The 26,273-nt window shown below is 36.0% G+C and overlaps 1 protein-coding gene across 5 annotated transcripts in view; it reads right to left on the reverse strand.

The window, feature by feature from the left end:
• Window positions 1-249: 249 nt before the first annotated feature.
• The window catches only part of COBLL1 (cordon-bleu WH2 repeat protein like 1), a 165,208-nt gene continuing 139,184 nt past the window's right edge, over window positions 250-26,273 (reverse strand). For 3 of the 5 annotated variants that reach the window (XM_082630044.1, XM_082630046.1, XM_082630047.1), the window contains 8 exons: window positions 22,339-22,492; window positions 21,795-21,869; window positions 20,520-20,639; window positions 15,328-15,562; window positions 14,217-14,311; window positions 8,979-10,558; window positions 6,909-7,085; window positions 250-1,191 (listed from right to left, as the gene is read on the reverse strand). In XM_082630044.1, the coding sequence (XP_082486170.1) occupies window positions 1,105-1,191; window positions 6,909-7,085; window positions 8,979-10,558; window positions 14,217-14,311; window positions 15,328-15,562; window positions 20,520-20,639; window positions 21,795-21,869; window positions 22,339-22,492 (2,523 nt within the window). In that variant the 3' untranslated portion in view covers window positions 250-1,104. Of the gene's footprint in view, window positions 1,192-6,639; window positions 7,086-8,978; window positions 10,559-14,216; window positions 14,312-15,327; window positions 15,563-20,519; window positions 20,640-21,794; window positions 21,870-22,338; window positions 22,493-26,273 lie in introns of those variants that run through there. The other 2 variants (XM_082630045.1, XM_082630043.1) reach the window with 2 other exon arrangements.

Genomic DNA, 26,273 nt, shown 5'->3' on the forward strand with positions numbered 1-26,273 from the left:
CTCTTCAAGTCTGATTCAAGGAAATAGCAGCAATATTTAACTTAATGTGTACTTGCCATGTGTCAGGAACTCTGCTAAGCATGTTATGCATTTTGGAGTTAGAATACATGGGCTCATACACACCAGGGAGCCCTGATAAATGGTCGGTCTTACTATATTACTTATTTGTTTACTGGCTGATGGAGATGTGTTCATCAGGTGAAGTGCACAAATATGTTGATTGACACAAACTGCATTTTAAAATGCATCCCAAATATATAACTTGCTTTTATTAAATGGGAAAAAGCAACACATTTTCCAAAGAGGCAGATATCCCAGTAGCTTTAGTAAAAACCAACATAACATCAGTTTGTTTGACAAGGCTTTTAGAATAAATGAGCAGTTAAATTTTTAAAGTAGGAATTGAACATCAACAAGCTCTAGACCCCAGAACAGTTACAATCCAACAAATTAGGCATTGTTTTGCTTAACAATTTTAGCTTTAATGTAAATATATATTACTATTTAGAATATTAGCATCTGAACTACATAATGACTATCAATCACTTTAATTAAAACCAGGATTTCTGAAACCTTAATGTTTATGTTTAGAGGATGGGGTACCCACCCCATAACATGTTATATCCATCAATGGACTATTTATTATGGGCTTTAATATAACATAAACATTTCCAATTAAACTGTAACATTGAGGCAGCAAATGTCAGATCTATGTTTGCCCAGTTATTTATGTGTCATACAAATATATGTCTATGAATCTTAATTTATCCCTTTGTCTAAGTCACGATTGTAGAGAATGTGTCAATAAGTGAAATCAACAAAAGGTGACTATTTCTCATTTGAGAAAAATGAAAGTCATTAACCCTTGTCTTAAAGTTCTAAAGCAGCATATTCAGTTCTTAAGGCAAAAAAGGCCAAAGATATTATATAAATTATAAATTCTGGTAATTCTTCTTTTGGCATTAAAAGCCACAGCACAAGTTCTTATGCTTTAATAGATAATATATTAGTGTACATCTGAACATACATTTGCTAACATTCTCCATCAGTATGAAGTCGTTCTGTGCAATAGAGCTGGTGAAGTGCAGCATGGCAGGGCAACATTTAATGGCCATCCTGGGCATCAAGGGACATGGAGTGGCTGAATCTTGACCTTCCATTCACAGATACTGTATTTGATGGAACTGTAACCTAAGAGAAAGAAACACACTTTGCACCCATCAATTTAAAATGGGACAGCTGTCTAATTTTCAATTTTCAACAATCACCACATTTTAACTTCTACTTAATTGTAAATGCTAACATTTAGTATTTATTATTCAATAAATTTCAAATAATCAAGAATAAATGTTCATTCTACCATGAAATTAAAAATGAGTTATTTCCACAGCAAACAAGTTAAATAATCCATGAACACACCTTAGTCTTTACAAAACTACCAAATCAACTCGAAGGACAAGAGCACAAGCAGACTGCAGGCCAAGTTGTTAAAGCGCATTTTTAGCTAGATTAATTCTGGCCCCCCCAAAGTACCTTGGAGAATGTAGAAAAATAAAGCAAATTCCACAAAGCAATGAATTCTATAATTTTCATATTGATGATATATATTAACTTGAAGTTACTCTCCCAGGTACCCCTCACTTATAAGAAAAACTAGCTTTGGTTTTTAAAATGCCTTCATTTGAAGGGCTAAAAAAGTCAAACCTATAACTGTTTTGCCAAAACAAATGCAGAATGAAAAGGAGTTTATTCACTAGGGAATAATCTCCTAAGTTCCAAAATTCTATGGCAAAGTTTCCTATTTACAAACTGTAAGGGAATAAAAAACACTAAAACAAAATTTCCTAAATAGCTTGAAATTTCAACATTACTTACAGGAATGTAGAAGAAAGTTATCTGGATTCTGAATAGTAAGTAGGTAGAATATTTTGAAATATTACATATAAAATATGACAGTATTTTAAGAAAAATGGTTCATCTCTTGATTGTAATTTGACCAGTTCAGCTTTATAACCAAACATTATCCTCTTTTCATAAGAAGAGAACTGAAGTACAAAAGGCCACAGATTCTGCCTAGCAACAGAGTGTTAGTGAAAAGGAAAATAAAGTTGTTGGCAAATTTAGGTTGGCTTTGGTTTCCTGGTGCTTCATTTCTTGCCTTTTACTAAACAAAGATAGATCATCCAAACTAATCAATTTTCTTGACTGTCTTATGAACCCAGGATGGAGTTGAGTGGTTGACACCATCCACCTGAAATAAAATAGCTAAGCAGAAAAGTTGCCACCAAGGGAAGGAACACTTACTTATCTGCACCCTATTCAGTACTCATGTGGGGCTACTTTCCAAGTACAGCCGACAAACAGACAGGTAATGGCTTTTTGTTATGTAATCTTGGTCTGAAAAATCTCTCTGTGTGTGAGGGGTTATTTTTGTAATTCTTGCCAAAGTTGCAGTTCTCATATTCTTTGTAAAGTAAAATAGAGGAAATTTGGTTTAAGCATTTAAAAAACATACTGATGGTTCTAAATGTCTATAAGTAAAAGATGTTAATTGTAACATCATTTATAGAGTGAAAAACTAGAATCCAGTTAAATGTCTACCAGTAAGGAGCAAATAAGCTATGGTTCATTCATACAAATACTATGTTGTCTTTTTTTTTTTTTTTTTTGGCCGCACCACGCAACTTGTGGGATCTTAGTTCCCTGACCACGGATTGAACATGGGCCCTTGGCAGTGAGAGCTCAGAGTCCTAACCACTGGACCACCAGCGAGTTCCAAATACTACATAGTTTTAAAAGAATAGCATAGATATGTATGTAATAAAAGGGAAAGCTTCAAGAGATAGATATATATTTAACAGTGTTTTACAGAGGATTCCATTTTTGTTAGAAAAAATAAATGTTTATATACGACAAAAGTGGTCTGAAAGGTTACACTGTACTCTATCTAGAGCAGTTACTCTGGGGGAAAATGGTATTTTGTTATTTAAAAATTTGTTTACTTAAACTTCAAACATGAGAAGATATCATTCAAATACTATTCTATGAATTTTTTGAGGTCAGAGACCTTGTCTATTTTAATGCCACTTCATACCTACTTCATACTCATAGTTATTTTAGTGCCTGGTCAGTGTAACTCGATGACTATTTCTTAGATGAAATATGGTAACTTTTTACAAACATTTATGAAGTATAAAAGTATTGCTTGAATTTTTTGAACAGTGACCACAGGACACTAGTAATAAAGATATCTTTAAAAAGTAACTTTAAGAATTTACTGATGTAAGCACCTACTAGTTGACTGTCTACCCTTGAAGTTCAAGAAATTTTCAGGAATATTCACATAGCTTTCTTACTATGAAACCATCATTTATTTTTACTTTTAAAATACATGGAAAGAGCTGCCAACCTGAAACACTTGGACTGTTCAAATTCAAACCAAGGAAATATGAATAAAAAGCAGACTAATTAAACAAAATAAGCCAGGAAGATCCTGGGTGACTTATCCAGGTTTTCTCTTCCCTCCAGATTTCTACCTAGTTAACGATAAGTTTTATTTTCTGAGGAAACACTTAATACCAAGCACTAAATATCATTCATCAGTTTATTTTCAGACTTTTATATTTACAAACCTATATTCTCCTTATAATAGTGTAATAACCTTAGTAAGTCGAGCACCAACAAGAACCAAAAGCAGCCAAAGAAGTTCTTGTGTCAACACAAGTCAATGAATGATAATAGATGACTTAATCTCTTATTCTCTGAAAACAATTTGCTGTCATACATACATCTTAACATCAAACACATTTTAGAAAATACTGTGCTAGATTTATTAATGCTTTATATGAAGACAAATCGCTTTGACTATATGTGGGTTGACTTGGGGGTAAGGCATGGGAAAAAAGCCTTAAGAAACATGAAAAGTCACGACTACATTTACACTAGAGCAATCAACTAGATAGTTGTTCTAATGTGAACCAACTATTTAATGAAGGTTAATTGCTCAAGTATGAACAAGAGCCATAAGGCAGGTTGGTACCTGGAGTAAAAGTGAACATTTGGGTGCCAAAATACAGGCAAACACGGAGCCAACTTGCTGATGAACAATCTAAACCCACTGTCAAAATCACTGGAGATTCTATTTGGCACTGTAACTGCTGGTCTATAAAAGAAATGTTAGAATGTACAACCAGAAGAAATGTTCAGAACAGGACAGAAATATGGGACTTAAGCAAAGATCACAAGAAATTAGAGCCTTCTTGTGTCCATTTTTACCACCTTCTGCAATTTTTTGAAATATAATACACATACAGAGAAGTGCACTGAACAGCCCAATGAAAACAAACACTGACATATATGGAGCCCACCACCCAGGTCAAGAGAATACTCCCTACTCCAGCTCCCTACTGGTCTTGTCTTTATTTAAAATTTTGACTTTATCGTGGATTTTTGCATTAATTTGTATATTTTTAAATATCGCATTAAGATAATATTTATCTTGATTACTAATTTTTTTAGTTCCCTCTTAAATTGTGTGCCCGTCTTGCTCTAATACACCCCCAACAGCACTTCGTCTTCCCCTCTGGAAGTAACCCTATTGTGATTTTTATAATTACTTCCTCACTTTTAAAAATAATTGCCACCTATGCATGCATCACTGAATAATATAATTTAGTTTTGCATGCTGTCAACTTTACATATCTTTCTATGTCTCTGTCTACATTGTTCTGTTGTGTGTACTTTATCCAATTTATTGCCATTTGATAGTCGATGCTTTGAATATACCACTAGTCTACCATTTGGGGATATTAAGGTTATATGTATCTGGAGCTATTACAAACAATGTTCTTCTGAGTCTTGGTATATAAAAACGCATTTTTAGCATATATAAGTAGAAGTGAAGGTACTGATCATGGAGTGTAGATATCATGAACTCTACTGGACCCTGTGTCTTTCTTCAGAGGGAAGAAAAAGGATTATGTAAGGAATTTTCATTAAACAGAGTTTAGGAGCTGACACTATAGGGAGTCAGAGCTGTCAGTAACCTCCTACTGGGAGAGAGAATTTAGACTCAATAGAACCTAAAGTAATGAGTTATAAACAGGATACAATTATAGGATCATCATTTAGGGCCTGCTTTCCGTGTTGATTCACATCCAGCTCATTCTGGAAGCAATGAGAATTTTATACGTGAAGAGACTGCCAAATCGGAGCCCATAAGACACCAAGTATACAGCTGCTTGCCTGTAAAATTCTGTTGGCCTAAAAGGCATTTCCAACTTAATGCACTGTTTTCTGCGATTAGCTTACTGAAACTGATTAATATATCCACTGACTTAGTACAAAGGCACTGCAGTTATCTTCTGTTCTCCCATGAGCCTGAGGTAACACTGTTTCTCAGTCCCAGGCTATGAACACCCAGAAGGCAGAGGCTTCATTTTATTCAATTTTGTATCCCCAGTATCTCGTACAATTTTGGTATTTTTCTGCATAAAAAAAATATTTATCAAATTTATGAATTGAGAACTTTGAAACTCATCCTTAATTTACAAGATTAGAAACAATTAGAAATAGAATTATTTTCATAAATGAGAATGTACAGTTTATTTACAAGGACATGTTCCCCCCCACCCCCCCACAAAATATAGATGTCATGACCTGTGAAATGCCAATTTCAATATTCCTTTTGGTTTCTTTTGTTTTTTAGCTGCCTGGCACCTTAATTTAAACTCTACAAGTAATCCACAAAATTCAAACCTACTCCCCTGAATTATTCCTTCATGTTTCCTCCACTCCTGACAGCACACAATATTTTGCCTTGTCACCATGTGTGCCCAGATGGGAGCGCCAAGTCCTCTGTGGGAACGGCCGTCACCCAGGGCTCCAATGAAACCCATCCAGGAAGCTGGCTGACACAGGCAAGGCTGGCTGTGTAGACATGCGAGGATGCCTCCCCCCTTCTTCTATCTTTGCAGCATTCCTGTTCCTTGGCAGATTTCATTTTTGTTGAGTTCAGTGTTTTGCTCAACAAGTCTCTTACTCTTCTCTAAATAGCTTCTAAAATGATTAGAGAAGGAATTCACAAAATGAAATGCCTAGGGAGTCAGTGAAATAATGAGTACTTGTCTTGGGTGTTGAGGAACTTGCAACCAAGATGACTAAGGGAAGAACAAGAAAGACATTTAGGGAAACTACAGCCTCTGGGAGGTCCAAGTGAGGATGCCAGGCTCAAGGCTGCACCACATCCTCTTTCAGAGGATGAAGGCGACAAAGGGAGGAAACTCATCTGCACATAATTCCCTGTGACACTTTTTGTTTGGTGTTTGCCCAAGAAAGGGGCACACCTCCTTGCTCTCCTACATCAAGGAGAAGCTAGACTCTGGCAGGGCATTATTAAGATTGGAATTTCTGCATTAGATCTCATCTAAATTCTCTAGATTTTCCCTACATTATTTTGGTTTAGCCTATAAAACTCCTCCCCCCGCCCAACCACCCAATCCCACGTATGGTAGTAACTGATTACTGTAGGAGCGATGACTGAAAACTTGCAGGCTCCTACAACAGTGCAGCTTTTCTGGAATAAAGGAGGGACTTTCTTTGCAAAAGACTCTTTCTTGCTGTGCTGACACAATTTTTTAAAATAAGAGTCCAAGGCACTTTCTATATATAGATACATAATAATGAGCAAAACTAGTGTTCTGCACCTGGCCCATGTTTTGGAAAACAGACCTGACATATTTTTAAGTACTCTCTCAGCTTATACTTCAAAAATGACCCCTGACATAAAAGAGTAACTTCTGGCATCTTCCCTATTCAGACTTAAAAGCCAGAAAACAATTTCCCCTAAGTATGAGTTTGACAATGTTGAAAATAAACCCACTGTCACCCATCTGATAAAGAAAACTTACCCTTTTCAACTTGGCAGCAGCCTCTCCAGAACGAATTGCAGTCAGCAGACTCTGTCGGATCTGTTCTGGGTCAGAGCTTTGGAATGTTGAAGAACTTTGTCTCTTAAGGGTGAATGATGGGCCGTCAGTCAGAGATGGCATTTGGGGATTCTGTTCATTATGTACAGAGTTATTTTCCTATAAAAATAAATGTGAAATATTTATATGAATACCAGGTGAAGAATGGGCCATTATGCAAAACATTTTCATCATCAGTAGCTCTTTAAGAGCCACCATTTTGCCTCACTGGTGTTTTATAAAGACTCAGCTCTGTTTCCTCATCCACTGAGTTATCTCTGCTGCCAGAGCTCAGCTGGAAGATGAGGGCATTACTTTCCCTCATCTTGAACTCAGGAGGCTAAGGAAGGAAAGTGATAACCTCTTTTTGTTTCACAAATGCAGTGGTAATTTTACTGTCCTTGAGTAAATAAAATAATGCCGATTTCTCCAGTGAAGTTGGCTAGAAGAGCCAAAGTAATAATAAAAATTCCACAGACAAAAAAAAAAAAAGAAAACCATTTTCATAGTTCCAATATATTAGTGTTGTGAAATTATTTTTGATGGTACAAATGGACAAATATTGGTAATTTCATACTTGTTGAACCTAATGTATCTTCTAATAAAGGAATATTAGTGACTATATAACAGCTTATTTTGTGTTTCTGGAAGTCACAGGGGCTAACTGATGGCCATGTTTTCTTTATTTTTCTCATGAGACTAAAAATAAATATTAGAAATTTCCAAATTTAAGAATCAAAAATTTAATTAAACTTCTTAGGAAGGAATATTTAGTAAATGATTTAACTGACAACTGTATTCAAAGAATCTTAAAAATGTCTTTTTCAAACTGCCAGATGAGTATCTTTATAAAAGATGAGCTAAACAGAACTCAGGCAATGGCTCAAAAACTGTATTATATAAATCAAGCTTCTGTTGTTTAGAAATGGTATTCCATTCTAAGAAAAAAACTCAGGCTTTATTCCCAAGTAAAGAATTAATCTCTGCATCATATATCTCTTCTTGATATGATATCAAAGTAATAAACATAAATGTGAAAACATATGAAGAAATATTTTTCAAGGTAAATATTGCTTTAAAATTATGGAAAAGTCTTTTCTTGGCAATATGGTTAATGTTCTGTTACTCTGGGAGTGTTTGAAAAAATAGTATAAAATGCTTCTGGAACTGTCATACAAATATGAAAGTATTCTTTAAACACTATCAGAGTAAAAGTACACAATGTGTTTTTTAAAAATTGCATGGGGATTATCATAATTCATACTGTGAATTTCTTCCTGACTATACTACTTGAATCTAGCAAATTATATCATTAGTTGATCAAACATGAAGTCAACAAATCCCTTTTTTGTACACCATTAAGGTTAGATGGTGGTTAAGTGATATTTTGCTCAACATACGTATAACTGGAAAGTTCATACTGAATTAACAAAATGGGATATTAAGAAAATTACCTATTTAAACTCTGGTTTTAATTTAAATTGTATATAACAATGTTTGGTAAGCTCAGGTTGAGTGTATATGATAGAAAATACAGAGCTGAGAGATGTTTGGTTATTTTATCTAGTCTTTGATACTGCTCATGTTTTTATGTAATTAAAACTATTTTGCCATTATGGAGAATTGGAAAAGAAAATAAAGTCAACCAGACCATCCAGAAAAGTTATAAACAAATTGAGATAAGCAAAACACAGAAAACTAGAGAGTCAGAACTATGGACTAGTACACTATACAAATGTAGGAGCAAAGAAGCTTTAAATTTAAATATTTCCTAATGATACAATTATATAATGATGACCTTATAGTAATATCTGATCAAGTTATATGAATTATAATAACTCTGAGAATAAACAATCAGATTCTGTGTATTACTACTCTTTTCCTCCTACAGTAGCTTGATAGTAGATTATGAATTCAGAGTTAAGCGACACACGAACAAACCGACATGCTTTGTTAACCCCGTTGAAACCATGTTGTATAAGAATCCCTTACTTTTAAAAAGGTTACATTTACCTTATCTTTCACACCTGGTTGTGGGATGTCCACAAACGTATTTACGGAAGGAATCTTCCCTCCCTCTGTGTCAGTTGGAGCTCGGGCGGATGCACCTCCGACCTCCTCACTGCATGACCCCGTACGACCTTTGCTGAAAGACTGTGACCGTTTCACCACAGCGAGGGCAAACGGTGAAGGAGCAGAGCTGGAGTATGGTCGAGGGGCACCAAACGTTTTCAGAGTCTTCAGGTTAAGTGTTGCTAACTGACTCTTGGGAAGAGGAACAGGTTTGGGGGCTGTGGGAGGGGGAGAGGTTTCAGTAGGCTTCTGATTGCTGTCATCATCAGTGTTTTGAATGTGTGGCTGTGGAGGAGAGTGAGTTGTTTTACTTAAGGGAGAAAGAGCTGGCTCTGGAGGAGGTACTGTATCCTTTTCCACCTCTTTCTTTATTAGTTCCTTTGGAGTAGGATTGGGGGCAGCTTGAACACTCTTGGCAGCTGCAGATGTCACATAATGACCTGAAACTCTTTTTTGCATCTGCAAGAAAAAAGAACTTGGTTTGGAGTGGGGATTTGAAACGCGAGATTTAAGTTTTGACTCCAAAATACTGTTTATATCTTCCAAATTTGGCACAAAAGGACCTGTGCCAGTGTCTCTCGTCATTTTGGGAGCAGGTTTCAGAGGATTTGACATTGTGCTGTGGGTAAAGCTCTCCTCACTTTGCACCTGATGCTCTGTTCTCAGGGTAGGCTTTGGTTTCAGGTCTGCTTCTGGCTCCTTTGGGCTTTCAGAAATAACAGGATCTTCTGTTTGGATTGCAGTTAATTTCACATTCTCATGAGTGTCCTTTTCTCCTAAAGTATTTACCTCCTGATCATTTTTGTACCCAATGGTCTCCGATTCCCAATCTTTCAATATTTCTAGAGATTTGGGAGGCACTATTTTGTAAGTAGTCATCCCAATTTTGGGTATGTACTCTCTTGTAATTTCATTTGAAGGTTTTGGCTTGGGATTATAGTCTTGTCTGTAAAATGGATAATTCTTTATATAAGAAGCTGTTGAATTTTTATCAGTCCCATCTACAGGAGGCAAAATATCATCATTACCATGTGCACAAACTGGATCTTTTATGGTGAGTTGCTCTTTTGTATATATAATTTGGGGGCCCTGACTCTCAAATTCTCTTGAGGTATCTAAAGAATCTTGTGGGCTTAAAGATGAGTGTTGAGTTGATTTGTTGTTACTTGAAGTTTGCACACTTTCATCAACTTTGACATCAGACAAATTATGATCTTGGTGATTCCCATCAAAACTGTCACAGGAAGGGATTGTCTGAATTGCTGCATCTTGCATTTTTGTCTTTTCTGCACTAGGTTGAATCAGTTTTTGATCTGGTGCTGATGAAGCAGCAAGATGATTTTCCTTGTAACTTCTAGCAGTATCAGTTTTATATACCTGATAGTTTGATAGTCTGTCAACTTCCATGTCCACATTGTTACTTTTGGCAACACCTGCTACACTGATTTCTGTTCTCCTCATTCCATTTTTCATACTCTCTTCTGTGTTTGTTGGAATGACAATTATTTCATTTTGATCTACTGAGAGAAAAAATATCATAAAGTATATGAAAAAAATAGAAAACCTCAAGTTTTCAATGCCTGCCTCCCCCAAACTGAAACAGGTTGATTTGAATTCTATAGATAATTTTCAGCTACCAATTATACAAAAATTATACAGGTAGTGGCATACAGAGAAAACAGCATGGGCTTTGATATCATAGAGACCTGAATCTGGAATCAGCTTGACTAATTACAACCTGTATGGCCACATCATATTACTTACCCTCTTTGAGCCTCAGTTTGCTCAGACGTAAACAAAAACATGTATTATATATATCATTTATGTAACATGCTTATTAGGAGAGTGTATTGCCCAAAACAAGTACTCATAGAAGATAGCTATGATTTTTCTTTTAAATAAAGACCATATTTCAGTCATTGTTAAGAATGACAAAAGACGTTGACAAATTTAAAAAAATGTTTTTATTCTTCTATTTTTTTCCATTTTGATTCTGTCTTTTCTATAATACCTAGTATATTTACATTTTATACCTAACATTAAAAGGGAAACAATCCCAGAAAATGCTATCAGTTTTAATTAAGGAAGACAACAAAACCTTACCTTTAAGAGTTGAAGTAAAAACAGAACCTAAGTTGATTGTCTTATTAATTAGGTGTCCTTGCTAAATACTTTTAGAGGACTTTGTTTTCAGTCACAATATGGGTGATTTCAACTACATAAAAACAATCATGTGGGTTTTGATTTTTCTCTGTGAGAAAAAATAACTATTTTTCTCATGTCTGAATCTAGGTAGAGAAAACAACTTCCCTCTCCCCAGCACTACCTTTCCTCTTAATTTTAATTCAGACCTCCTGAAAACAAAAATCATTTTCCAGTGTCTAGGTTAACAAAGCAACAGTTGCCAGCCAACAACATGATGGCAAAGAGTTGGAATGAGGCATCTGGAAGGAAACACAAGCTTATGAATGTGTACCACGTGTTTTGTACTAAGCCAAGTGATTTATATACTGTGCTCCTCCAGCCATGAAGAGTTATTTCTTCTGAATAACCAGCTAGCCCTCATCTTCAAAATCCTCAGTGGCCTCTCCTTTCAGATATGATTGTTTGCACAGCACAAGTGAAACGTGAGCCTTGGACGTCAAATTGTGAAAGGATGTCAAGTATTTCTCTATAGTTTTCTAATCACTCACTTTCATCTATAAGATAAAGTTCACTGCTTAAAATATATCATGAGCTATTTAAAATGGGTCCTCTGTGAAAAAAGAAAGATATGCATGCAAAAAAAAAATCATGTTGCCAGGTAAATTTGGATACAATTTTTTTTTAATCTTTATATTTTTAGACCCTGCCTAACTGCACAATTATTTGATCATGGTGGTTATATTTTCTATTATGTTGCAGGGTTCCTATATTACATATATAATTTAAAAATGGAATTCATTTTTATTCTTCCCACATAAAATGCAACTGGTTATTTGAATACATATTGTCTATTCAAGTGATTTCTTTTCTCAGTGACTAATAATTATTAACTTTTGTGATTTATAAAATTAAGGACACATGATTAGGAACCACAGAAGAGACACATCTCTGCCTGTGTTCCTATTTACTTGGTTCTTAAGTGTTTTTAATATCTATATGAAAAGTGGTACTCTCAATGCTGATATGAGCACAAAAGAATTTAAGAAATGGTCCCGGCACCAGAAAATGAGCCTAAATATATTTCCTTTTCTCTTTCTAATTTTTCATTTTCCACTGAATATAGGTATATCCCAGTTGCAGAATGGAAACAGTTTCCAAAAGAAGGTAAATCAACATAAAAAAATATATGTTAAATTAAATCCCCTCTAACCCTAATTTACTGGTTTTAGAACTCTAAGTTTCTATTTTTCACATTTTCTGTGGGTTACACCTACTTCACCATTATCTAACTGAATTTCTCATCAAAATTTCACAATTTCAAAATTTTCAATGATTGTCAGGCCTGGAAACCTAGAATCACTCCTGAATTCATTAGCTAGTCCATCCTCCTACATATCGATGATAATGCCAATGAAATGTCAATGAATGAACAGGCCAGTTTTCAAGAATGGCCAGTAGAGGGAGAAGGTATATTTTGTACTATACTGTACTTCCCCCTACTCAACACTGACACCAACATCAACAACCTGATGAAAGGATGATTTAGATAAGTATACAGGGTAGGTTAAAAAAAAAAAAAAAAAAGGAGAAAAGGAGAATAAAACTAGTTTAAGGATAACAAATTATTTTAAAAATCACCTAGAGTTGACAAGGGTCATTGTAAATCAAGTGCAAATCAAAATAAAGGTATTACGGAAATGTACTTGTGACCCTAGCACTAATATGATGCCAAAATCTTAGCAAAAATGATTTAATTTGACTATGATTTTTAAAAGACGTAAACAGCTTTTAAATCATGACTTCTCAATAGAAATGCTATTGCCGTCATAGCGTATGTTGTAAAAAACTGAGTCAAGAAGAAAAAAGGGGGAAATTATATACAAGTATATAAGTTGTACACTTGTATCTCAGGATGGTATTGACCACGAGGAAAATGAGTCAGAGACATATATATTCAAATTAACCAACACATACCACATACATAAAATGACATATCTATATCTATCCATCTGTCCATCTTGTTTGTGACATTGGGATAATCCATGTTATATATATATATATCCCTATGTTTTCTATGAATCTTAACCTAGTTTTATATATTAACATAATAGATTGGACTATGAGAATAAGCACTTTCTTCATACCCCCTTAAAATACCATTGTGTCTTCCTTGCATCTTCTATTTGTATAGTATCATTTTTCTGAAATTCAATCCTAAATATATATTTTAACCATATCTCAGTATTCTGCTATAAGGAATTCAAACAAAGTATCAGATATAATTTCTATGATCGAAGACTGTCCAATCCAATTGAGTAGTCGAGACAGAGAACTACATGGCTTCTAGTAATCAAGTAACAGAATAAGTAAAGTGGCAGGATTTGGATAATAGTTGAACGAGTGAAGATAGGTGGAAAATTATTTTCCAGGCAAAGATAAAAATGAGCATAGGCCTAATGATAGAAATGAGTGAAATATATCATGAGAAAGAGAATAAACTGTCTTGATTGGGGGGCGGGGAGTGGGAAATACTGGTAAGCACTATTACATAATTAGATGGTTTGGGCCTGAAAAATCAGGCAGACAAGTTTCACCTTAGGTATAGCAACCTGACTATGAAATAAAACAGGCTTGGGTTAGGGAGTCAGTAGAAGGAAAAAAGAGAAGTAGATCATAAGTATACACAGAGTATACATCTTTAAGATCCAAGATCTAGGTTAGATAATCTCTAAGATTTAACAACAACAACATTAGAACACATGGTATTTAGAAGCACATTTTGGAATCAACACATATTGAACCCATACTGCCTGAGTTCAAATTTGAGGTTCACCACTTACTAACTGTGGTACCTCAGGTGAGTTACATAATGTCTTTGTGGCTCTATTATCTGTAAGATGGGACTAAAGTAATAATACCCATAAATGAGTTAATACACAACATTCAATGATTTAATATATAAAAAGTGTTTAAGGTCCTTGGCACATAGCTAGTGCTATGAAAGTGTTGGCTATTAGTGTTAATAGAACTCACCATTCTCCTGGTTTGGGCCCGGTGACCTCAGGTTTCTCACACTGTCAACTACCCTCGCTTTGTCGCTTGAATTACATAGCATAATGTGTGGTCCTCTGTAAAATATGATATTTTATGTTATATATTGAAACACACACACACACACATACACGATGATAAAACAGGCAATAATTTCCAAAGACAGATGAACTGGAATAATCATCTTTTTCTGCCAAATATTAGAAATTTAATAGCAAAGAAAGAATACAACTGAGAGGAAATGCTGCTATGAAACATTAGCTTTCATATGGTGACCCTGTTACAAAGAAAGATGTAAGAAGCTTGGTAAAATGGACACTTTCCCCAAGACAGTGTCTTTTTGTTATTATCAATTATTATCTTTTAAAGAAAAAGGAACTAAATGAAATGTACTCTCATAGACATTTTCCTTGCATCTGGCAAGGTCAGTTTGTGGCAAGTCAGGATGTGAACTGACTTCATTGGGGTTTTTTTTGGTGATACAAGAGATTAATTTGGAGACAATCTCATGCAAATTATAATAAAACTTTGATAAAATGGTTTATTTTGCCTACTTGATTTCATCTTTATCCATAGTGTGGCATTTCTAACAGAACGTAAGTATACTTTAACTTTCGATTCCTAGGACCAAGGGGAAGGTGCATTCTCTGCTTCATAAAGTTGACTGTAAAAATAATATTAGTGATTTAACATCATATTCTAAGAGGCAGAATTGTTTTATATAGCAGTTAGTAAAAATTCTTCAGGAGCATTTGGTGAAAATTGAAAATTAAATATTTCATTTAGGCCAAATAGGTAATAGGCAAAACAAACGCAACACAAACAAAAATGCTAATCTTCATACAAAATAACTACATGTTATGGTTGATCTGCCACAGGGATACCAGAACTGTTGGATTTGATTTTATTTAAAAACAATCACATGTAAATTAATACTTTATGAATAAACATTTCTTTAAATGGTTGTAAAAGGGATAAAGTATAAGCTAAAGAAATGAGTCTACTTGTGTTTAAAATATCAGTTCTACATTTCAGAAGACTAGTATCAATTAAACAAACCACCACCACCACGTCTGGCATACAGACTACTTACTGTCCATCTGTGTTTCTAGTTCCTTGTTTTTCTTCTTTGGAGTTTTGTGAGGACTCTCCAGTATCACTGCCAAGGGCTGAGTCAGGATCATTTTTCAGTGTATTTATTATATCAGTAGATACAGTAGGAATGTCTTGCGACTTCAGAGAAGTATTTTCAGCCTCATCTTTAGGCACTTCACTCAGTTCTTCCTTTTCATCTATCTCTTCAAGGCTGTAATCAGAGCTTATTCCAGCTACAAAGAAATGAAGATATAATCCTAAATATTAATTTGCCTCATTCATCCTGTACAATCCTGGCAAGGAAGGAATTTTTAAAATAATAATTAGTTGGACTCTTTTAAATTCTGATTCAAAGCTAATAGTAAAATACTTTTCTAATGGTGAATAATTACATTAACATATAATCAGATTATCTCAGACATACATTTCTAAAAATAATATGCTGTCTCTCTGTTTTATTCATGGTAGAAAAAAAGAGGTTATTTAAGCTCATAAGCTTCAAGTTATATATTTCATTTAAGAATGTATCTTTCAGTTTAAATGATTTTTACCTTGATGCAATGGCTTTAAATGTAAACAAAAAGAACACGAGATTTTTAGATTGGCTCCAAGTGTACTTATAAAGTTTGACTCAGTAATTATCAGTACCAACTCAGATTGAGAATTATCTGAGCATCTTTTAAAAATACTGATGCTCACCTCTAATCCACATCTGTTAAATCAGAATCTCTGAAGGGAGGGACCAAGAATTTTTTTAAGGTTCTTTCAGGTGATTCTAGTGTGCAACCAAGGTGAAAAGCGATTTACTTAGATGCTTAATATAATTTTTAATATACAAATAGAATAACTATTATGCAACGAAAATTAATTTTAACTCCTACTCAGTTTGATTCTCAGAGGCAACTTCCCTTAACAGTTTTTTTTCCTCTATATTATCAGAAAGTATAATGAGCATATACCGTTTAAGCAGATATACATACATTTCCTTCTTTCTCTCTATTCTTGGTTTATTTAATATAAATGGGAGCATAGTATACCTGATGTTTGACACTAACTTTTTTTTCCTCCACTTAACTATGTCTTAAAGGTTGTCCCATATCAATATATGTGTGTGTATGACTCTTTTCAATAGCTGTGGTTAGTATTTCATTGAATGAAATTGTTTTATTATAATTTCTTAGCACTAACAAACACCAAATGGCCAACAAGGTAAAAGAGGAGACATCCTAAGCAATTGGTGTCCACACTAGCTGTGAAAGTAAATTTAAACCAAAGAATGAGGTTCTGGATCTTTGCTTATTTTAATATAATTCAGGGCTTCCCTGGTGGTGCAGTGGTTAAGAATCCACCTGCCAGTGCAGAGGACATGGGTTTGAGCCCTCGTCCGGGAAGATCCCACATGCCTCGGAGCAACTAAGCCCGTGTGCCACAACTACTGAGCCTGTGCTCTAGAGCCCGTGAGCCACAAATACTGAGCCCACGTGCTACAACTACTGAAGCCCACGCACTTAGCTCCGCAACAAGAGAAGCCGCCGCAATGAGAAGCCCGTGCACCGCAATGAAGAGTAGCCCCCACTCGCTGCAACTAGAGAAAAGCCTGCGCACAGCAACGAAGACCCAACGCAGCCAAAAATAAATAACTAATTAATTTATAAAAATAAATAAATATAATTCAACACTTCCACTTACATAATAGCAGCTGAACAAAGTTTAATTTTACCACAATAGAGGGGTAAAAAGGGTAGTATAGCACTGGATTATAGTGATCAGCACATCTACAAAATTAAAAAAAAAAGTTTAACGTATTTGAAGAATATGTGAAGTACTTAAAATGTATTTCTTTAATTGTATCTTTAAGTATATAGACAGAAAAGTATGCTATTTGTGCTTTTTAATAAACAAATACGGGGAATTTTAATGACATTTTAATCGTAAATTAAAAAACAGATTACTTAGAAAAAACATTAAAGAATTTGACTTTACGGGCTCCCTGGTGGCGCAGTGGTTAAGAATCCACCTGCCAATGCAGGGGACACAGGTTCGAGCCCTGGTCCGGGAAGATCCCACATGCCGCAGAGCAACTAAGCCCATGTGCTGCAACTACTGAGCCTTCACTCGAGCCCACGTGCCACAACTACTGAGCCCACGTACCTAGAGCCTGTGCTCCACGACAAGAGAAGCCTCCGCAATGAGAAGCCCACACGCCACAATAAAGAGTGGCCCCCACTCGACGCAACTAAAGAAAGCCCATGCGCAGCAACGAAGACCCAACGCAGCCAAAAATAAATTAATTTATAAAAAAAAAAGAAAAGAATTTGACTTTAAGTAAATTTATATATAAAAATATATGTAGGGCTTCCCTGGTGGCGCAATGGTTGAGAGTCTGCCTGCCGATGCAGGGGACACGGGTTCGTGCCCCGGTCCATGAAGATCCCACATGCCGTGGAGCGGCTGGGCCCCTGAGCCATGGCCGCTGAGCCTGTGCGTCCGGAGCTTGTGCTCCGCAATGGGAGAGGCCACAACAGTGAGAGGCCCGCATACCGCAAAAAAAAAAAAAAAAAAAAAAAAATATATATATATATATATATATATGTATATACTTATAAATCTTGCTTTATCATGACATGAAATAGTTATTTTGATGCCAATGTACAATATTATGCCTTTACAATAGCATATTACATCTATACAGTAAGAGTATATTTACATAATTTGAAAACTGTGTATCAAGGAAAAATGAAAGGCCATTATGGTTTAGATGCAAGTATGTTTTATAGATGGCTCCTTGGTATATATTAAGCTCTTTTGGAAATTATATTAACTGAGGTAACATTTAGCAAATTATTGATCTTTCTCCCTATTTCTCTCTTTACCATCACGTGTTTTATATAGATACACAACTTTTCTTTAAAAAGTCGAGGTCCTCACCTTTCTTTAAGTATGAGGTCCTCACTGAGAAACTGGTCTCAAAGTATGAAGAATGAGTCACATGTTTCAGAAATCTTTTCAAATTATTTTTCTGGGGTTTTATAACTTAGTAGTTATAAGCATCATACAGGCTTTCTTAAATATATATATTTGAACTTCATTCCTGTCATTAAAAGTCTTAGAAAAGGCTGTGATTCTTTTTAAAAATTCTAACTAAGAGCACTTTCACACTTTGTTGTTTGACTAGTACAGATTTTTTCCAAGCTTTAAAAAATATTAAATCAAGTTTGTTTTGTATGTGTTAACAGACTTATACTATGGCCAAATTTTAGAACTACAGCAATAACAACAAAACAAAGTGGGGGCTGTGAACAGTGAATAATTTTCACAAATGTTAGATCACAACTATCATATTTCAGCTTCAATATTAGAGCAAGAGATGAGCCCGTCCTCACTCTGTGTGCTCCAGAGGAACTCTATGGAAAACAAAGTGACCAAATAGAATCTCTATTCAGAAATAAAGAGCATGTTCTAAGGGAAGAGAATTCACTTTCAAAGAACAGAGTATCCAAAACTTTAGTGGAGCTGTAAGATATAACAACTTCCAAAATATGTTTAGAAAATTATAAAAAATCATTTGAAATTGTAATTGTTGAAGTTTCTTTTACACTTACTTAGCTTTCTAATATAATTTGAATATATTTATCTTAATTTTTTCAGTCTAAAGATTGCAAAATTGACTGAAACAAAAAATAAAATTAAAAAATTATTTAAAATTCACAAAATATAATATGTGTAAAAGAAATTTAATTAAACTTAGTTTGTAGCATCGTATAAGTTATTAAAGCTTAAAATTTCACTAAACCTTTTGGGACATCTTGTGTATTTTTCCTGGAGATGGTCAAAGGGCAGAATTGTTTGACAGATACTACTCTTTGCTAAAACAGAATTGTATTAGATTAAATCTATTCTGGTGAACTTTTAAAAAAAATTCATTTATTCAAAAAAGTGTTCACTGTGTCAGACACTGCTGTAATTTCTGACAGAGTTGTTTTCTCTTTCATTTTTAAAAACTGAGGTATAATTTCAGTAAGATTCATCATTTTTGGAATACATTTTAGAATGTCCAGTTTTGACATCTATCTATCTATCTATCTTTCTGTGACCAGCACCACAATCAAGATGTAGAACAATTCCATCAGCTTCCAAAATCCCCCAGGCTCCTTGGTAATCAACTCCTCTCTCTAACCCCAGCCCCTGGCAGCAATTATCCCTATAGTTATGCCTTTGCAAGAAGGTCATATAAATGAAATCATACAGCATCTAGCCATTTAAGTCTAGCTTCCTTCATTTAACAATGTATTTAAGATTTAGCCATGTTGTTGCATGTATTAGTTATTTGTTCCTTCTTTTGGCTAGGTTGTAGTATTCCAACATATGGACAAACTACATTTTGTTTATCCATTCCTCAGTTTAGGGACATTGGGTTGTTTCCCATTTTTGGCAATTACATAAATTCTATAATAATTCACATGCAGGTTTTTGTATGCACATTCGTTTTCACTTTTCTTGAGAAGTCTTAGGAGTGAGATTTCTGGGTCATATAGAAAATGAATCCTTATTTTTATTTAAAAAAAAAAAAAAAAACCCTGCTAAAGTATTTCCCAAACTGGCCACACAATTTTTCATTCCTTTAACGAGTGTATGATAGTATACTGATTTTAAACAACTGGTTTGAGGTGATAAGGACTTTTTCTGAGTCACTGAAAAATTGAATAAAGTTATTTATGATAGAATTCAAATATTACCTATGAAGTTTTGCCATATGGAAACAAAAAAATTCGATCATTTAAAAATAAAAATCCCAATCAAAAGCAATACCATAGAAAATAAGCCATGCCTAGATAACAAAAGAGTAGTTCAATAAAGAAAATATATATATGTATTCTTTTATATTTATATAGTTATATGTTGAAAATAATAAAGTTCAAACAGTTTTGCCAAAAAGCAGAAAGCCAAATAGAAGAGAAGCTGAAATCCTTCAGAGCCACTGATTTTATCATCTTACATGTTGCCATATTCATTCACTATGTGATTAGGGAAAACATCAAACTCCAAGAATTTCAAGTGACAAGGCAGAAACTACTATTTTTTTTATGAGACATTTTTACACAAGGAATCAACAAGTAACCAAATACAAATGTGATGACATCTCAATCTGTCTTAAACAAAGCAGCAGGCAGGAAAGGCCAAGTCACCTACATGGCAGAGATGCGGCAGCTACCTCGGGCGTTCCAGGGTACTCCGAGAGAGGGGCTTCGGCCGGCAGCTGGGGCACAGCGCACTGTTCGTGACCGGGGAGCCCAGGGCCAAGGGAGGATTCTGCCAAAGAAGTAAAATCTGTGGAAATGGCACTTAGAAAACAGAATTAAGCAAGCAGAGACCAAGAAGCATTTCATAAGAAATTAGATATGTTAACTCACAATTAGCCATGCATTAAACAAGAAGAGGTAAAGGGGGGGAAAAAGGAAGAAAAACAGCTATCAAGCAAAGTTTGAATAGCAGCCACTTTTCTCTAATACTTCAGAAATCTTCTCATTTCATTTATATAGTTCGATATTATTTAATAAATTTCCTTTGTGAAACAATGGTATCATTGATATTATTCTGGGTAAGACTTGAGAAAAATTACTAGTTACCTAATGATAGTGTTTTTAATCACAGAGGAAAGGAGAATTCTATATCAAAATCTTAAATTCCTAAATATCACCTAAGGATTAAAGATTCAGGAGCATTTGGGTGCTTCTGAGTTTTTCTGTATTTGTGAGTGTGGATTATAAAAATTAGGTAGTTATATTAAGCAATTTTTATACCTATCAAATTATTTTCATGCTAAAGTACTGACATAGTAATATTCTATTTTGGATTAAACATTAGTCTGCAATATTCATTTACACCTAACTTTAAGCCTAATGATTAAGAAATTTTATCATACTTATAGCTACTAAATAGCGATTATTAAAAATATTAAGGAACAGTAGATTTTTACTGAAATTTCACTTATTTGGAGAGAATCCAAAATAAAACCATATAATAGAAAATATTTCATAATAAATTTTTACCATCAGATTAGGACAATATGAATTCACACCTACAACAGTTGCATAAAGAATGATGCTTAACACCTTCATGTAAGTTTTCTTCTGAACACACCAAGGTACATTCCTAACTAAGATGTGTCATTCCTCTTGGGGAGAAGATTAATAAATGGCAACCTGACATTGCATAAGGAAAAGCAGGAGACCTAGTAGGAAAAGCACTCAAGGTACCATCACAGAACTAAAATTTTGATTTCTGTGTTTCACACTCTGAACTCAGGGAGGGGAATATTTTTCATTTTATACTATATAATGTGGGAAATGAAGACAAAGCATCTGTATCTCCTTCATATACAGAGCATTACGACTAGATTCATCCCTCAACTGTCCTGGAAGTTCTTTCTCAGTGGTTACATGATGTGGAACAGAGGTGTCACACCTGGGCTGGACAGGCCCTCAGAAGAGTTTGCTTCTAAAACACTGTCTGTAGGAATTGCAGGTACCGACTGCAGGGCTAGAAGACAGAAGAAACACAACTTCTGAGCAAGTCACATTCACCAATTAAACAATTCCTTAGTACCTTAACTTAAGTCATTTTTATATAATTCAGAAAAAGATAGCCCTAACCTTATTAGGAGCCACTGTACTTGTCTAGCTGTGATACAGCTAAAATCTATTTTGATTCCCAATCCTACATGTAGTCAATCCTGGAAAGGCAGTATCTTTCTGAATAGAGTCACAAATTATAACATGCTCATTTTAGGATAATGGAGCTGTACAGTTTTAAATTTTGTTATGCAGATTTTTCAAAGGTAGTGAGAACAATCAGGGACTAAGCACTACTATTAAAATCAATTAATTAAAAGCCTAAGTTTAAGTACTAATATTATTTAATAAAAAGATGTGATTTATAACCTCTATCTTTTCTATTGTCTATATTAAAGAAAACACAACACTAATGTTAATGGGAAAAGTAGCATTACCAGTCACGTGACTATTTTCATCACTTTGTTGCACGGCTGTTTTGGAGGGTGGGGAAGGTGCTTTTCGCTTTGTCCTTTTCAAAGATGAATTCCCACCAGATGTGCTACTGAGCTGCAGAGAGCCCGTCCTCACTCTGCGTGCTCCAGAGGAACTCTATGGAAAACAAAGTGACCAAATAGAATCTCTATTCAGAAATGAACAGCAAACTTCAGGAAGGCACTGACCTTTACATCAAACACATCATATGCCAATATGGAACATAATGGTCATTCATTCAAAAAGCATTTACGGAGTATCTGCCACGTGTCAGAGACGGATATGTAAAGAAAAGTATAATATGATGCTTCTCAGTAAAGTTAGGCTAGAATGGGAGGCCGGCACGTAAACAACTAATGAAAATGTAGAAGACTCATAGGCAACTCAGTTAAAAACTAGCTTTCAAAGAAAAATCTAGAGAAAATACTGGATGTAAGAAGTGAAAAAGGGAAGAATATCTGTACATTAAGACTGGCTTGATTAATCTTTCTCTTTTTGGCACAATACATCAATGACAAACATTTCAAAAATCTATATGTCTACCAAAGGCAAGGTCATTTGAGGTCCTCGACTCTATACACAGCTAATGCTCACACTCACAGCATGTGACTGTCAGCAGGCTGGCCGGTGCCTCCTGGCCCATTGCCACATCATCTTGCTCTTTCCCCTTATAACAAACCTGCTTAAAAGTGTTACTCATAGTTTTTTTCCTCCAATTTCTCATCTCCCACTCGAACCCCTCCAATCAGATTTTTCTCAACCTTTGACCCATTAAAACTATTCCTATCTGTGAGATAACAGAAAATATATAATGGTCTCTGCCCACATTCCTGTCACAGAGCTCCTAAAACCCTTGAACTTTCCTAAGTGACAAGAACACTAGAAGCATCTCTTGCTCTAATATTGGTCTTGGGCCCCAGTTCCTGACACAGAGCTCCTGAAACCTTTGTAATTTCCTGGATGATAGGAGGACCTTTTGTTGTAATGAGGCAACTCTGGATGGGCTCCTGGATGAGGACTGGTCATGGGAAAGTCATGATTAGAAGCCTGGAATTTTCAGCCCTGCCCTCATTCTCTTGAGGAGGGAGAAGGGTTGAAAATGGAGTTAATGACTGATCACGCCTATGTGATGAGGCTGCCGTAAAATCACAAAAGTATGGAGTTCAGAGAGCTTCCAGGTCAGTGCACACGTGGAGGTGCTGGGAGAGTGGCATACCTGGACAGGTAGTGCAAGCCCCATGCCCCTTCCCACATACCTTGCCCTATACATCTCTTCCATCTAGATGTTCATCTATATCCTTTATCATATCCCTTAGGAAACTGGTAAATGTAAGCGTTTCCCTGAATTCTGTGAGCCGTTCTAGCAAATTAATCAAACGTGAGGAGGGACTCGAAGGAACCTCTGATTAATAGCCAGTTGGTCAGAAGTATAGGTAACAACCTGGACTTGTGGTTGGCATCTGAAGTCCAAGAAGTGGGTCATTGGAATCTCTAATCAATAGCTGGTCGGTCAGGAGCAGAGGTGATAACTTGGGCTTGTGACTGGTGCCTGAAGTGTGTGTAGGAAAGGGAGGGACGTCTTGTGGGACTGAGCCCTTATCCTGTGGAATCTGATGTTGTCTCTGGGTAGATGGTGTCAGAATTTAGCTGAATTTTGGTATCTAAAAGTTGCCTGGTGGTGTGGGGAAAACCTCTACACATCTGTTGAACAGAAGTGAAATGTTTTGTGTGAGTAGCAAAGGAGACTCACAGGGAAGAAACACACAGTAGGAAAGAATTGGGTTTTCCCTACATGGGTAGAAAACTGAGTTTTTCCTTTACACTATCAAAGTCATCAATGACCTCCCTCATGACTAAATCAGTGGTTACTTCTTAGAACTCATTTGTCTGACATATTAGCAGCATTAAACAGTTGACCACCCTCTAAAATCTTCTTTTTCTTATATCCAGAATACTATTTCCTTACTCTGCAAATATCTGAACTCTCTGTTTCCTGTGTTGGTTCCTTTTCATCTAGTCCTTGGACATATTCTCTTTAGAATCTATACTCATTCTTGGTAATGTCTGCTATCTCTGGGTTTCATGTATTATTTATATGTTGATGATTTCCAAATTATGTCTCCATCCTGGACCTCTGTCTGATCTTCATTTAATGTTGAAGCTCATTTCAAACTCAGCATGTCTAAAACTAAGATCCTGATAATCCTCCTTTCATCTCCCCCATTAAAAATAACCCTGTTGGGCCTCCCTGGTGGCGCAGTGGTTGAGAGTCCGCCTGCCGATGCAGGGGATACGGGTTCGTGCCCCGGTCTGGGAGGATCCCATATGCCGCGGAGCGGCTGGGCCCGTGAGCCATGGCCGCTGGGCCTGCGCATCCGGAGCCTGTGCTCCGCAACGGGAGAGGCCACAACAGTGAGAGGCCCGCATACCGCAAAAAGAAAAAAAAAAAAAAAAACCCTGTTCTCACAGTCTTCCCTGTTTCAATAAAAACAGCAAGTCATTCTTCCATTTGTTCATGCCAGAAACTTTGGAGTCACCCTCCCATGTCCCCTCTCTCTCACACTCCATATCAAGTCCATCCTATTGGCTCATCCAGCTCAACTGCTACCACAGAGTGAGCCATCACTAAGAACCTTCTAATTAGATTGCTTCTTCCACATTGCTTCCCAAGAGTCCTTCCTCAATATAGCAATAAAGGATCCTTTTAAAATAAAAATCAGGTGAAGGCACTGTGTTCAATACCCACTAATAATTTCCCAATTGGTACAGAAAAGCTGAAGTCCTTGTAATGACTTCTAAGGCCATTGGCGACCTGGCCCCTAGATTTCTCTGACCACCTCCTTCTCCAGGTGTGGAGCAGAGTGAGCCACACTGGCCTTCACACTGCTCCTCAAATGTGCCAGGAGTGTTCCCACCTCAGAGTGGTTGCCCTTGCTGTCCCTGTCCCTGGAATGCTCTTCCGATAACTTAATGTCTTACCCCATCATCTTCTTCAGGTCATTTCTCAAATGTCACCTTTTCAGTGAGCTCCTCCTTGACCTCCCCCACCCCACCTCAACAATTGCTATCCCTCTTCCCAGCTTGATCTTTATGATCAGCATTTAATCACTCTCTAACATACCACAGAGTTGGCCTCTTTACCTTGTTTATTGTTGCTTCCACCAGGTTTGACTCTAAGGGCAAGGATATTTTTTCCTCCTATTTTGCTCACTTCCGTGTCTCCAGAACAAAGTCTGTCTCATAGAAGTTTCTCAATAAATACGTGTTGAGTGAATGAAATGAACCAAATACGGCCTTCTTCATTTGCAAATAAAAGGCCTTGATAAACTTGGACTAGGAGAGTATGTAAAGCTTGGGCCATTCCAATCTTAAGAGACAATGTAAGTACAACTAAGGGAAGCGGCCTAGTTCATAAGATGTTTATCAGTCATTATGTCTTGCTATATACCACAAAAAATTTAGCAAATTTACTATTTTGTAATGTTATAATATTTCTGCCAGAGAAGAAAGGAAGCCTGCTCTCAGAGAGAAAAGTTTGAGTTAGTTGTCATCACTGCCAGTTCTGTTAGGGACAAAAGCAGAAGGCAGCTCATCTCACACGGGCAGAAGCAGAGTCAGGTCCATATGGCAGGCACTTGGTGGAACACACCTCTCACTAAGGTTAACTCATGTTAACAAGGGGGTCAGACAGGGTGGCACCAGGCTGACCTTATCGGTAATCAGAACATTAAACTTCTTCCATACCAGTTGGTAAATAGCTGCAGCCACCAATCTCCTCTCATTACCCTGGTCCCTCCTACAGAACTCTTCAGACGTCTCCATAATCCAGCATGAAAAGATTTAAAGCCTGCCACCCAAACCCAGATTTTGAATCAGAGTCACTGAAGCCAATTTTGAT

This window comes from Mesoplodon mirus, assembly GCF_964341445.2.
Source record: "Mesoplodon mirus genome assembly, chromosome: 8".
NCBI classification, from domain to species: domain Eukaryota; kingdom Metazoa; phylum Chordata; class Mammalia; order Artiodactyla; family Ziphiidae; genus Mesoplodon; species Mesoplodon mirus.